The sequence below is a fragment of the Camellia sinensis genome, chromosome 3, assembly GCF_055761805.1.
Source record: "Camellia sinensis isolate YWXY chromosome 3, ASM5576180v1, whole genome shotgun sequence".
In the NCBI taxonomy this organism is placed as follows: domain Eukaryota; kingdom Viridiplantae; phylum Streptophyta; class Magnoliopsida; order Ericales; family Theaceae; genus Camellia; species Camellia sinensis.
Window position 1 is genome coordinate 164,167,438 of NC_138963.1, and position 13,087 is coordinate 164,180,524.

At 40.9% G+C, this 13,087-nt stretch overlaps 2 protein-coding genes across 2 annotated transcripts; both read left to right on the forward strand.

The window, feature by feature from the left end:
• Positions 1–4: 4 nt before the first annotated feature.
• LOC114315783 (sequence-specific DNA binding transcription factor) lies at positions 5–10,774 on the forward strand. The gene is made up of 5 exons (XM_082921319.1): positions 5–304; positions 7,488–7,617; positions 7,785–7,985; positions 8,400–8,567; positions 10,097–10,774. The coding sequence occupies exons 1-5, from the start codon at positions 171–173 to the stop codon at positions 10,541–10,543; spliced, it is 1,080 nt and encodes a 359-aa protein (XP_082777445.1). The 5' UTR covers positions 5–170; the 3' UTR covers positions 10,544–10,774.
• Positions 10,775–12,135: 1,361 nt separating this feature from the next.
• On the forward strand, positions 12,136–13,044 carry LOC114315786 (uncharacterized). The gene is made up of 2 exons (XM_082921320.1): positions 12,136–12,447; positions 12,654–13,044. Exons 1-2 carry the CDS (start codon positions 12,195–12,197, stop codon positions 12,971–12,973), a joined length of 573 nt encoding a protein of 190 aa, XP_082777446.1. The 5' UTR covers positions 12,136–12,194; the 3' UTR covers positions 12,974–13,044.
• The last annotated feature ends 43 nt before the right edge of the window (positions 13,045–13,087 follow it).

A 13,087-nucleotide genomic window follows, 5' to 3' on the forward strand; every position in this document is an offset into this window, starting at 1 on the left:
AAATATGATGCGACCCGTAGTTTAGGTTCAGCCATGATGAAGGAAGCGGGTTAATAAGGGTGCGGTTGCGAAGTGTGATACATCGTCTTCGTTCATCGCTTTCGTTTGAGAGAGAGAGAGAGAGAGAGAGAGAGGACATACTCAAAGAGAGACAGATAGAGTAGAGAGAGATGTCGAAGACTCTGGTGCAGCCGGTTGGTCAGAAGCGATTGACGAACGTCGCAGTGGTTCGCCTGAAGAAGCACGGAGTTCGATTCGAGATTGCTTGCTACAAGAACAAGGTCCTCTCATGGCGCTCAGGCGTGTAAGTCCTTCTCTCTCTCTCTATATATATGTATATATGACCTTAGTGTACGCTACTAGTCCGAATTGGCCTTATAGTTCTGTACCTTCTTATGCTGTAAATATTGGTGTTCTTGTTGTGATCACGCGTTCAGATGAACATAAATTTAACTCCACTCTGACAAAAATATTAGTGATTGTGGCTTAAATCAGTTCAGCGTGAATTTGAGAAACTTAGGGCACCTACGGACAGTTTGAGATATGTTAGAATTAAATTGGCGATATTGAAACCATTTGGGTTATGTTGTGTTGTGGAGACCAGGTATCATTTAGCAATTAGGCATGGCTTAGTCTGTGCTTGTGTGTGCTTTTGCATGTGAATCGAATCGTTTTGCTTCAAACTTGTATTGAATTATATGAATCAATTCGTGAATTGTGATATGCTAACAAACCATGGTAATTAGTGTTATGTTACCATGATATAAATTATTTATATACATGACATATAATAAATTTGTAAAATTATAAATTTTAACATGTTCCAAACCAAGCATATTGTGGGAGCTGAATAAGTAGCAGAATTAGAAACGTACGCTCTAGAAGATAGACATTACTCGGCTCTAACCTGCACGATCAGGAGGCCGAATACAATAAATAGGCCGAGTAACTATTGAACTACGGGGCCGAATAAATAAGCGGACAATGAGCGAAAAGTGGACTAGGCCCCGAGGCCCTGGAAACGAGTATAAATAAAGGAACGGCAGTCGAAGAAAGGTATGTGAGAACTAGTATGCTTAACCTAAAATACAAGTAACCCAGAGAGAGTAGAGACTGACTTGTCTGTCAGAGTGCTAATTCCGGCACCCCCGACCGGAGTGTTCATTTCTTTTCAGGTGTCTATCTGAGGACAACGAGCGTCTCCCAGGATCAGAAGAGTATTTCCAAACCACTTCTCCACAATTGGCGCCGTTTGTGGGAATACTCAAACACATCCATGGCGGGCGTAACGGAAGACCCTCCGATAGTCACTAATGAAACCACGCAGAGAGACGACCTCACTCCAACAAACATGCTTGGACCGGAGACTATCCCCGCAAGACGCGCTTTGAACTTCGCTTCACCCTCGACTTCAGAGCATGAGGCAATGCAAGCGATCATGGAACAAGCGAAGCAAAACGAACAGAGGTTGGAGAACATGATCGCTGAGAACGAACGTCTCCATCAGGACTTGGCCTTGGAAGTGCAAAATCCAAACAAGCTGTACGCCAAGATCCGGAACGACCTCTGAGGGCAGGTGGTCGACGACCTCGAGCCCGACAACAAGACACTGATAGCGACTCCGACTCATTATCCCCGGAGCCCAAGAAGAAGGGTCGACCCGAGACTTCCAGTTCCTCTAAAGAGAGTCCACGTATAAGGCATAAGCGCAGGAGAAATAGTTCAGAGGAGGAAGACCAGCATGATCCCTTTGTGCGACGGATTGCAAGGGCGGTTTTGCCCAAAAAGTTTAAAGCTCCGTCGTTCACTCTCGATGATGGAAAATCAGACCCCACCGATCACATCCGTTACTACAAGCAAGCCATGACATTACATGCAGAAAACGAGGCCTTCATGTGCCGCATATTTCCCAGCAGTTTGGGACCATTGGCGGTCATGTGGTATTATAAACTGGAGCCGGCTTCGATTAAAAGCTTCCATCAATTACAGAAATCCTTCCGGGCCAAATTCATCACCAACGAGGTCCAACCGAAACAAGCTGACTCTCTCTGGGCAATGCAGATCCAGCCAGGAGAAACACTAAGAGCGTATTCGGCGCGCTATTGGGAGTGCTTTAATCTTGTCGACGACGCCTGCAACGACTCCATGGCCATCACCGCCTTCAAAATGGATGACAGTGCTCTCCGCAATTCCTTGACTAGAAGGCCCCCCCAAAACAGTCTGGTCGTTGATGAAGAAAGTTGAGGAATATTGCAAAGTGGAGGATGACGCCTTGCGGGTTAAAGCCGAAAACATGGCCAACAAGACGGCCCCTTCAAAAATTGCGCAGCCAATAAATTCTGTAGCACCTCAGAGCCCTGAACCACGGCATCGGGTTAAACGAGACAAGAGACGGGATTCCCGCCGATTAAGCGACAAATGCTCCCACTGAGCAAATGAACAACTGCAAGTTGATAGCAGGCGCACGAGGCGCGCCGACAAGAAATATACAGAGTTGACAGAGCCGATCATCACGGTTATGTCCAAAGTCCAACACCTTCACGAAACACTTCGAAGTCCTGCCGACCTACCATCGACTGCTGGACCTCGAGTGGAAAAATCTGTCGAGCGAACTCGACTGCCACATTTGGATCTCGAACGATCGAATCCGCCTCTATCATGGGTCTATTCCCCACGAAGACCGCAAAACTCAATGGGCGTGTATTCGGGTCGGATTCCCTTCCAGAACGGGGTGGAGGAGATTTGCCGTGTGGCTGCTTGTCCCTCCTGGGCGATCTACTTCGACGACGAGGAGATTGGTGTCTCTCCCGATCCCTCGAAGTCCTACTTCCCGCACGTGAAGGTTTACCACTTCGACTCATATCTCCTCCCAGCTCAGCTAGCGTCCTCACTTCCCCTCTACTGTTGAAAAAAAGTCTATTCAACATTCGCGCTTGTTTAATCTTCCTCAAAGAGCTGGACTGAGTTACTGACTGAGCACATAAGTAGGACCTTCATTCATGAAGTACACGCCCATTTATTCCCTATGAGGGCAGCACTTCCGAGGCAATCTCATTAATATTGAAACCTCAACAGCCCGACGCCGACTGAGTCATATGCCCCAAACGCCCCATCAATCACTGTTAGTCGGCGTTTAATGTTCATGAACCAGCTGGGACAAGGGCAGATTCATCAATCTAGTCGGCTTGAGTGCCCCAGCCACTCCACGAATCGATTCTTCAGTACAATATTCATAAGTTCATATTATTCAGCGTTTAATGTTCATGAACCAGCTGGGGCAAGGGCAGATTCATCAATCTAGTCGGCTTGAGTGCCCCAGCCGCTCCACGAATTGACTCTTCAGTACAATATTCATAAGTTCATGTTATTCGGCGTTTAATGTTCATGAACCAGCTGGGGCAATGGCAGATTCATCAATCTAGTCGGCTTGAGTGCCCCATATTAATCTGATCGGCCATATACCTAAGCACAATGCCGATCAAACTGTGCCGCAGCCACTCCATGAACTAGTCCTATTCGGCATCCAAAATTCATACATTGGCTGGGGCAAGGGCATACGATGGGGCCCTGAGTCGATTTACTTGTTCGGATAAATTAAAGTTAAATTAATTGCCAAGTTACACTGTTATCCAATCGGCAGCGATGCAGTGGGATATTTAATCTACTCATCTCTTGTTCCTACTTCCTATCAGATCGATAGTTAGCAAGCACAACAGACAGTAATCATTTTATCCAAAGTAGTGAAAAGCAAAACTCTTCATTAATATCAAAAACTGCGTACAACTAACAGTGAAATGAAAAGGAAATTTTCATTAATAAATTGAGCGCAGATAGTAACTAATTTATACATGAAAATCACCTTGAACTAACAAAAATCTACCAAACAAAAACATACATTAAAATTGAAAATACTTAATAAAACTAGAATGTCTCCCAAATCAATCATCGGGATCAGACTCAAGTGGCTCAACGTCCACTTGCTCGTATGGAATTGGCATGGCCAATGTAACTCCAGCGGCAGCAAGGGATTTGAGCCACCCATGTTTGAATCCCCGATTCTCGAATTTGGAGACTTCTTCTACGTAGTCCTTAAGGGTGGCACTCTTTCCAGCCTCGAACGCCGCAGAAGCCTCAGAGTCGGCTTTTTCCTTAGCCTTCTTCAACTCTTCTAATTCGGCCTCCACCTTGGCAAGCGCCTCCTTGGCTAACTTGAGCGATGCCTCGCTCACGTTTGCCCTCTCCTCAGCGTCGGATCTGAGCTGGTCAGCAGTCCGAGCCCTCTCCTTTTCAGCTTCGGCTCGGGCACTTTCCATTGTGGCTCTCATTGCCTCGATCTCGGCCCTGCTCCTCTCACTTTCAGCTTCCGACTTCAAGCGGCCAATTCTTTCAATGGCATCGTGCTGGCGGCGGCCTAGTTCGGCTATCCTTCCAACCGCCTGCAAAACAAGGAGTTGGGATCATCACATACCAAGAAATATCGTATGCAAACCAAACCAAATAAGGAGTAAAAAAGATCAAGTCACATACCAAAAGGGCCGACTGGGCAGCTAACGCTATAGCTGCCAAATCCAGCTCTGCTCGAAAGGGGGCCTTGTCAGACGGCAACGAGACTGAGGCAGCCAAGCTCAACGCTATAGCTGGATCCTTCAAGGCAGATGCGTCAGAGGAGATCGGCGTGTTTTTGATCTTTGGTTGAACAACGAAAGGAACAACCACATCCGACTCCTCTAAGCGAGGCCGTTTGTCAGCGGGGCTCTCCTCTGAGTCGGCCTCTCCCTCGGCGGTACGTTTTTCCCCCCGCTCTTCTGGAATCGGGCGTTCTTCTAGAATCTGCAGTTCGGCTTCCTTCTCCGTCTCGGCCACAACAACTTGAGCCGTTTCTTCTACAATAACGGGTTGTGAAGATTCAATCGGGACAAGTCTAGAACAGGTGGCCCCGACTTTCCGCCGGGCAGCCATGTGTTCGGCATTTCTTTTTCGCGCCATCTGCGTGAGATTTTCCCCAGCCATATCCTCAGAATAAGCGCCGGGTAGATCTCCCAAATTTGTAAAAATACCTCCGAAGGAAAACTCCGCCCGACCCGAAGTGGACGGTGAGTTAGGCTGGTTAAGACCGGCTGCCTCAAACGCTGAGTTTAGAGCCTCATCGACCTCTTCGGCCTCCGCAGCGAGCTCTCTCGTTGGTTCGGCAATTACCTCGACCACCGGCTCTACGTCTTGCTCCGAATCAAAAGCTTTGAAACCAATTTGCCTAAGGGTCTTGAAGTTGGGGAATATAAGAGCCGTAAGGTGTTGTTCGCCAGATGGGATCGGAATGTCATCCGCGGCCGAGAACGTAGTATAAGTAGGCTCGTACCGCAGGAGTATATGGGCGGCTCTCCCTTGCTTCTGTACGTTTGAACGGCCAAAATACTTGAGTGCAGTCTTAATTTCCGCAAGGACTGCGTCGTCAGCCGAGGTCAGAATCTTCTTCAACTTATTGCCTGCAAAAACAAAGGATTAGACTTAGAGAAAAAGCCGAATAAAAGAAAGATCAATAAACACAAGGAGTTACACGGCAACCTGGTTCACCCCTCCGTCTGGGAATAGGGTCTAGGCGATCTTCGCCTTCGCCGAATTCCCAGTTACCTCGGACATTGACCATTACATCGTCAACTCGTTTGCCAAAGCTAGCAAGCATGGTAACCAAGTGATGGTTGGTGTCCTTGGCTCTAAGAAAGTAGTGCCCAAGCCAACCGGAGGATTTGGCTAAAGTGTAGCAATGCCGAATCGTCGGAATGCCAAGGTTGATCCTAAGGCGCCGGTTCAGCTCTATGATTCCCATTATGATTAGAAAAAAATTCAAATTGGGTTGGGAAGGAATCAGACCCCAATGGCGGAGGACGGCCCCAAGAAATGGGTGTAGGGGAAAGCGAACTCCGCCCTCCGCAATGGACATGAGAGGAAAGACGATTGTATTGTGGTCATCCCTCTTCATATCAAGAGTATTGTCCGTCACTAGAGATAGATGGACATCATCAGGGATAGAAAAATGTCGTCGAAACCCAGAAATACGACCCTCGGAAAGGAGGTCTTTCAAATGTTTTAGCCATTCTAGTAAGGACTCAAGGGTATTCTAAATCAAAAATGAACACGGAAAATAGGATTACAAAGAGAAGAGAAGAAAAGAAAACTTACGAAAGACAAAGAGAGACGGGAAGAAGTTATAGAAGACGCGAGACAGAGGAGAGATACCGGCTGGTAATCCAGGAGGCTCAAATATTCAAAAAAGCGTGCATTCGAAGAGACTGGAGTTTCAAATCATAATAAATGCAAAAGATGCACGAATGAGGCGGGAACGTATAATGATGACCGAGAGGCGTGTGCGTTCTGACATTCACATTGGGATAGGTGAAGCCGCCTAACTCATGTTTCCCTTGACTTTTCAAATTCGAAACCAAACACACCTATTAACTGCCGTCAATGGGGAGTTTGGGGGGCAATTGTGGGAGCCGAATAAGTAGCAGAATCAAAAGCGTACGCTCTAGAAGATAGACATTACTCGGCTCTAACCTGCACGATCAGAAGGCCAAATACAATAAATAGGCCGAGTAACTATTGAACTACGGGGCCGAATAAATAAGCGGATAGTGAGCGAAAAGTGGACCAGGTCCCAAGGCCCTGGAAACAAGTATAAATAAAGGAACAACAGTCGAAGAAAGGTATGTGAGAACTAGTATGCTTAACTTAAAACACAAGTAACCCAGAGAGAGTAGAGACTGACTTGTCCATCGGAGTGCTAATTCCGGCAACCCCGACCTGAGTGTTCATTTCTTTTCAGGTGTCTATCTGAGGATCACAAGCGTCTCCCAGGATCAGAAGAGTGTTTCCAAACCACTTCTCCACACATGTCGTGTTCTATGTTTTTTGAAAATTGACTGAAAATTGCATAACACTATCACATAGCAAACTTGTTTTTGTCTAGCCAATGTTCAACACACATGGTATCCCATTATATGGTGTAGCATTTACTCTTTGACTGATGTATAGGAAATCACTTCATTGGTTCTCCCATTATACATGCATAGTATGGCATTTACTCTTTGACTAGAATACTGGAGATTACTTCATTGGTTCTCCCATTATACATGCAATAAAGGCAGAGGCACTTATATATATTTATTTGCAAGTCTATTTGTTCCAAACAACATGTACAAAACTACATATATAGATTTGTTGCCACGTATAGTCTTCAGCTGTTGCCATGTCTCAACCCTCATGTAGGAGAACATTTTTATTAGTTTTCAAAGTTAATAATGTCTATTTAAGTGGTTTTTCATTCATTTTTTGGTTGTGAAGTAGAGTGTAACAGAATTGAACATATTCTTCTGCGTTCTTTTATGATGTCTTCAAGGAATCAAGGACCTGATCTCCCCTTCCTCTTCTCTTTCCCATTCTTTCTGGATATATAATTACTAAAATGCTAATATCTTAAAATTTTGAAATAGAGAGAAGGACTTGGATGAAGTATTGCAGTCACAAACTGTTTATTCAAATGTTTCGAAGGGGGTTCTTGCCAAGTCAAAAGATTTAGTAGCAGCTTTTGGGACAGATGATCAGACAAATATATGCTTGGAGGTCAGTTTTAAGCTTTGTTACTTACATTTGGAATATGTCATTGTGTGATAGACTATTCTGTGGCAGTGGCCTGTGTGGGTTAACTTGACAAGTTCTTTAAGTAAATTTATTATTATTATTTGTTGGAAAAAAGTGGTGGTTAACTGATGTACCTCATTTTGGAATAGATTTTGAACAAAGGAGAGCTACAAGTTGCTGGAAAGGAAAGGGATTCTCAATTATCGAGTCAGTTTCGGGATATTGCTACCATAGTTATGCAGAAGACTATTAACCCTGAGACTCAACACCCTTATACTATTAGCATGATTGAGCGTCTGATGCATGAAATCCATTTTGCGGTTGATCCCCATAGTAGCTCAAAAAAACAGGTGAGTTCATTTGTTTGGTTGTAGATTGACAAGAGATTTATGGTTTTCTGAGTTTTAGCGAATTTTCTGCTCAGCATTGATCTGTGTTAAGTACTCTCAAATTGTTAGGAAATTCAATTAATTGTGCTATTCACATTTGAAATTTTGTTTAATTCTTTGCTTAAATAAAAAGGAAAAAATGAAAAAGAAGTTCACTTTCCTCTAGCAAATGCTCTCTTAGCAAGTTCCAATTTGTCATTCCATTCCTGTTGCAATTTTATTGCTGTGACTTATTGTTATTTGTAAAATTGATGATTTCATGTATCTTGAAAGGAATGGTCATCTCCCAATTTACACACTGCTGACATATGATTTTTTGTAGAAGCTGATTGCTTTAAACACTATGTACTTCACCTAACTGTTTGTCTTTTACAGTCACTAGATGTTATTCGGGAGCTTCAAAAGCACTTCCCTATAAAACGATCTCCAATGAGACTGCGGTTATATGTCCCAGGAGAAAAGTTTTCCTCTCTTTCGGAGAAGCTCAATGATTGGACCGCTAGTATTGTATCGAAAGATGAATCTGGAAGTCAGCTCTCTATTGTAAGTGTGAGACATGGGCCCCTAAGGGCACAATCTTATTTAAAGTAGTTTAAATTTTATATTATGATTTAGCTATTTTTCTCATCCTTGCTTAAATAGTTGGTGTTAGCTTGGTTGTTTCTTTAGTGCCTATCAAGTTTTGACATAGGGTTTACTTGCCTTCTTACATGGCAAATTCAACCAGTGATCTTCTTCTTTTGACTTGGCATAAGTGTGGTTATGTATCAGAGGAGCAAACTCACAGCTTAATCTTGGACTGAACTTTTATGGTCAATTACTCTTTTAGTTTATCATTTGATCATTTGATTGATATTCATGTAGTCGATGCTTATCTGGCTGGGTGAACTAGTGAGCGCATTTAACCATGGAAACAACATAATTCATTTATGTTTTTGCAACAGTTGATCACTCCAGTTGTTATAATGATTGCTTTGTTCATTGCAAACTCACATGGGAAACCTTTATGTATTTAAAGTAGACCTTACGGGTTGAGTACTATCACCAATTTACTCATATACACAGAGCCCCTTGGAAATAATCTCTCTCTACAGTGGTAACATCCTGCTGTCAGTGTGTGAGAAAGGAATGACATATGCAACTAATAGAATCAATTCCAACTTTGTCAATTAGGATGATCAGCTGAGTTTATATAGAAAAACCATAGTTTGACCAGTGGTAGTTGTGGTTAATGTCTTGGTTTAGATAGTGTTTAGTTATTCTAGTAAGCATGTCCTGGTTCCTTTGGGTAGCATCATGCTATTGGTGGTGTTGTGTAATTGTGATATGTAATATCACCTAGTCCTGGAGGCAATGGTTTTAGATGTAATTGTGATATTTAATGCCAGTAAATCTTCAAAATAAGTAATTGTTTTCATAGGACCAATACAATTTTGTCCATTTATGAGGTACCATAAACAACGAAGTGTATGTTGAAAATTATATATTGAATTTACTTGGAACTCTCTGAATCTGAATTCTGTGAGATCTGAGATTCTTTGTTACTTGTCAAAACTTAGCACTTCAAATATATATATATGTATACACACCTTACCTTGTTTTATAGATAGATGTAAAATATCAATGTTCTATAGAGCTTGAGAAGTTCTAATTATTGAAATAGGGATGATGATTTTGAATTATTGCAATTGGAAATATATGTTTATCACTAAGGCCATTTTGTTTTCCATTTTTTTTTTAAAATGTATTTAATCTTTTGTGAAATTATATATAGTTTGAAGATACATTAATAAAAGATAGTATTGAAATAGAAGGATTTTTCTTATTTGTTATACATGATGTTGCTGTCTATGATCTAATCTATGTAGAGGCTGACTTTATTTGGATATGAAGATCCTTTTTTATTGGTTTTATTTTACTGTGTGTTTGATGAACTTCTAATAGGCTAGCCAGCTTTAGTGAGCTGCATTGTAATCTTCATAGGTAACACGGTGTTATCTCATGTGCAGATTTGATCATGACCTTGTTATTCCCTTTTCTGGTGCTTAACATTCTACTTGATTGTTGTGCAGACCTGTGAAATGGACCCTGGTTTTTTCCGGGAGTGTGATGCCTTTGTGAGGAATCTGCAGGGCAGGTTGGAAATTCTTGCAATCTCCGTACATGTGGAAGGGGATGATACCCACGTTGATCATTACGATGATCATGAAGACATGCCACCACCAAGCCTGCCCAAGGAAACTACAGATTCTGTGGCCCAAATAAGTGAGAGAGTACAAAAGCAGACCATCTCTGCAAAAAGTGGGAATTCTGAGGGTGGCGTAAAGCAAAATAAGTGTACCACATGCAATGCCCTTGTGGGGGATGCGAAGCAGTACAGAGAGCACTTCAAGAGTGATTGGCACAAGCATAACCTAAGGCGCAAGACTAGGCAACTTCCCCCCCTGACTGCAGAAGAGTGCATGGCTGACATGGATATGGGTGACTCAAAGTCCGATTTGAAGGAGTACTCGTTTTAAGTGAGATTTTCAGCCTCTTTTGGTGGGTTGAGTTTCACTACTTTCTCTCTATGCACACAAATATATGCGTTCTTGTTTGTGAATGATTCCAAACTACAACACTAGCTGGCAAATTTTTAGCAAAAGTAGGGTATCAAATTTTGTCTATTATCATTTGAAATACCTTACGAAATTTGGTTTTAGGAACTTTCCTAAATGGATGTTATGGAAATGGATTGTGATTTGCTATAATCTTCTAGTTGATGGGTCCTAAATTTTATGGTCAAGTGCAAACTGGCCGGGGTGATCATAAGCTTCTGTGAGTGCTGATTAGTTTCCCTCAGGTGTTTCATGTTATTATTAATGGAAAATAGGACAGACGGAGAAAGAATGTAGGTTGTTGGGAGGTGTTAATTATACCAGCAAAAAATCTTTACACCCTGTAAACTAATTTTTTCCTGTAAGGTAATCTTTAGAAGTTTACCCTCATAGTCGATGAGTGTTCATCAAGTTGGTATTTGTTTGAGCTTAAATTTACTGGGACACATCTTGTGATGGTTCTTGTCCTTTTTACTTGATTTTGTGCACCATTCATATGATCATGAACAAATCCAACAATATAGAAGTAAATTATTGGGTTCACACTTGACCTTGAATGAAGTAGTCGCCTTGAGTACTGAGATGCAGGGCCTATAATCTGTTGAATTTTTTTCATTTTTTTAATGGTCTGTGGTATTTATTTTCATTGTTACTTAAATGTCATGAATTTTATTTGTGTTATGACTCATTGGGATTACTAATAAAATTCATCATAAAATCATAATTCTGACATAATATGATTGGTGACAATTTTAAGCTTTTTTTTTTTTGGAAAATGATAGGATGTTAGGTTTCGTTTGAGAATATGTTATTTTAGTAACTTACGAATTTTTTGGCTAAAATATGAGGGAAAAAAAACTAATTTGGCTTTAGTTTTTTGAATTCAGTTTTTTGAAAATTGTGTTTTTTGTTTTTTGTTTTTATTTTTAGCGAATATTTTTAAAATTCTAAGCAATTTTTTTTTTTTACTTTTTTAGATGTATTTTATTTAGATGTATTTAAGTAATAAAATATTTGTGAAAAAATATTTTAAACAATTAATAAATACACAAAAATACAAAAATGTATTGAATTTTGTATTTTTTGGTATCTAGTGTATTTTTTAAAGTTTTTTTTCACAAATATTATATTTTTTAACTGGATTTTTGTTTGGTGTGTTTAATTTTTTTTAAAAAAAATTGCTTAAAATATTAAAAAAATTCATTAAAAATATATAATTTTTTTTGAAAATTATTTTCTAAAAATCAGAACCAAACAAGCTGATGTTTGAGATGACTTTTTATGAAAAACATGTAAAAAAATAGAGAGGAAAGAATTTTTTTGTATAGTTGACTAAAATCAATGTCACATTATTATTTATGATTTTTATGAATAAAAATTGCATATATTTTTCAGTTATAATCCATTAATTTCATCCACGAGAAATTGAGCACCTAAACACCTCACAATCTTCAGAGTTATCCAATTTTTTTTTTTTTTTAAAAAAAAAAAAAAAAACTAGAAATGCTAGAGAAGAAAAATCATAGAAAACAACCAATAAAGGCCACATGCCCTGTAAAATAGAGAGAGAGAGATGTCAGTGAGGAACTGTTTTCAAGTAAGGACAGTAGCTACTGGCAGAGGTGGTGGTGATGGTGGTGGTGGTGGTGGTGGTGGTGTAAAATTGCACCACCAAAACCATCCATTTTGTTTAAAGGAAATTAAGCTTCATTTGCCAACATGTAGTACTACTAGTAGTAGTAGTACAATATCCTTGTGTTTTGCTCATTCATTCAATCGCAGATCGCGCAACATCATCTGCAAGGCCCGTGAAGCTGTCGATGAAGGTGAAAATCATCTCTCTCGCTCTACATCCACCATCGATGTTTCAAACTTTTTTTTTTATATGAAAAGTACAAGCCTGACTGATTGAGTTTGTCAAAGTTTCTCCCACAAAAAACACTATTTTGAACTCATGACTTTTCGATATTCATTTTGAGTTTGACTGCATTGGTACATTCATGTGAAAGTTTTATTATGTATGTGGATGCAGTCACTCATTGTAGCTGGAACAATCTTGTTATTGCAAGTGAAATGCCCGTACTAGTAGAATTCTGGGCACCGTCGTGCAGACCGTGCCGGATGATAGCACCGGTGGTGGAGGAATTGGCCGGAGAATATGGTGGGAAAATCCAATGCTACAAGCTCAACACCGATGACTGGCCCAACATAGCCACGCAATATGGAATCCAAAGTGTCCCAACGGTGTTGTTCTTCATGGATGGAGAGAGCAAAGAGAGCATCATAGGTGCTGTGCCCAAGTCCACCCTCACTTCTACCATTGAGAAATATTTGAACACTAGTACTACTTGAATAAGAATAACATAGTATGTATTATATTAATGTTTGGAATTGAATAAGAATAACAATGCAATTCATGATTACCTAAGAGTCACATTCTCCAAATTAAACAGGAATTTGATCCCG

Coding starts and splice junctions, on each gene's coding strand:
- LOC114315786 (XM_082921320.1), top strand. CDS start 12,195: ATGTCAGTGAGGAACTGTTTTCAAGTAAGGACAGTAGCTACTGGCAGA. Junction 12,448..12,653: donor CCGTGAAGCTGTCGATGAAG/GTGAAAATCATC, acceptor ATGTGGATGCAG/TCACTCATTGTAGCTGGAAC.
- LOC114315783 (XM_082921319.1), top strand. CDS start 171: ATGTCGAAGACTCTGGTGCAGCCGGTTGGTCAGAAGCGATTGACGAAC. Junction 7,986..8,399: donor ATAGTAGCTCAAAAAAACAG/GTGAGTTCATTT, acceptor TGTCTTTTACAG/TCACTAGATGTTATTCGGGA. Junction 8,568..10,096: donor CTGGAAGTCAGCTCTCTATT/GTAAGTGTGAGA, acceptor ATTGTTGTGCAG/ACCTGTGAAATGGACCCTGG.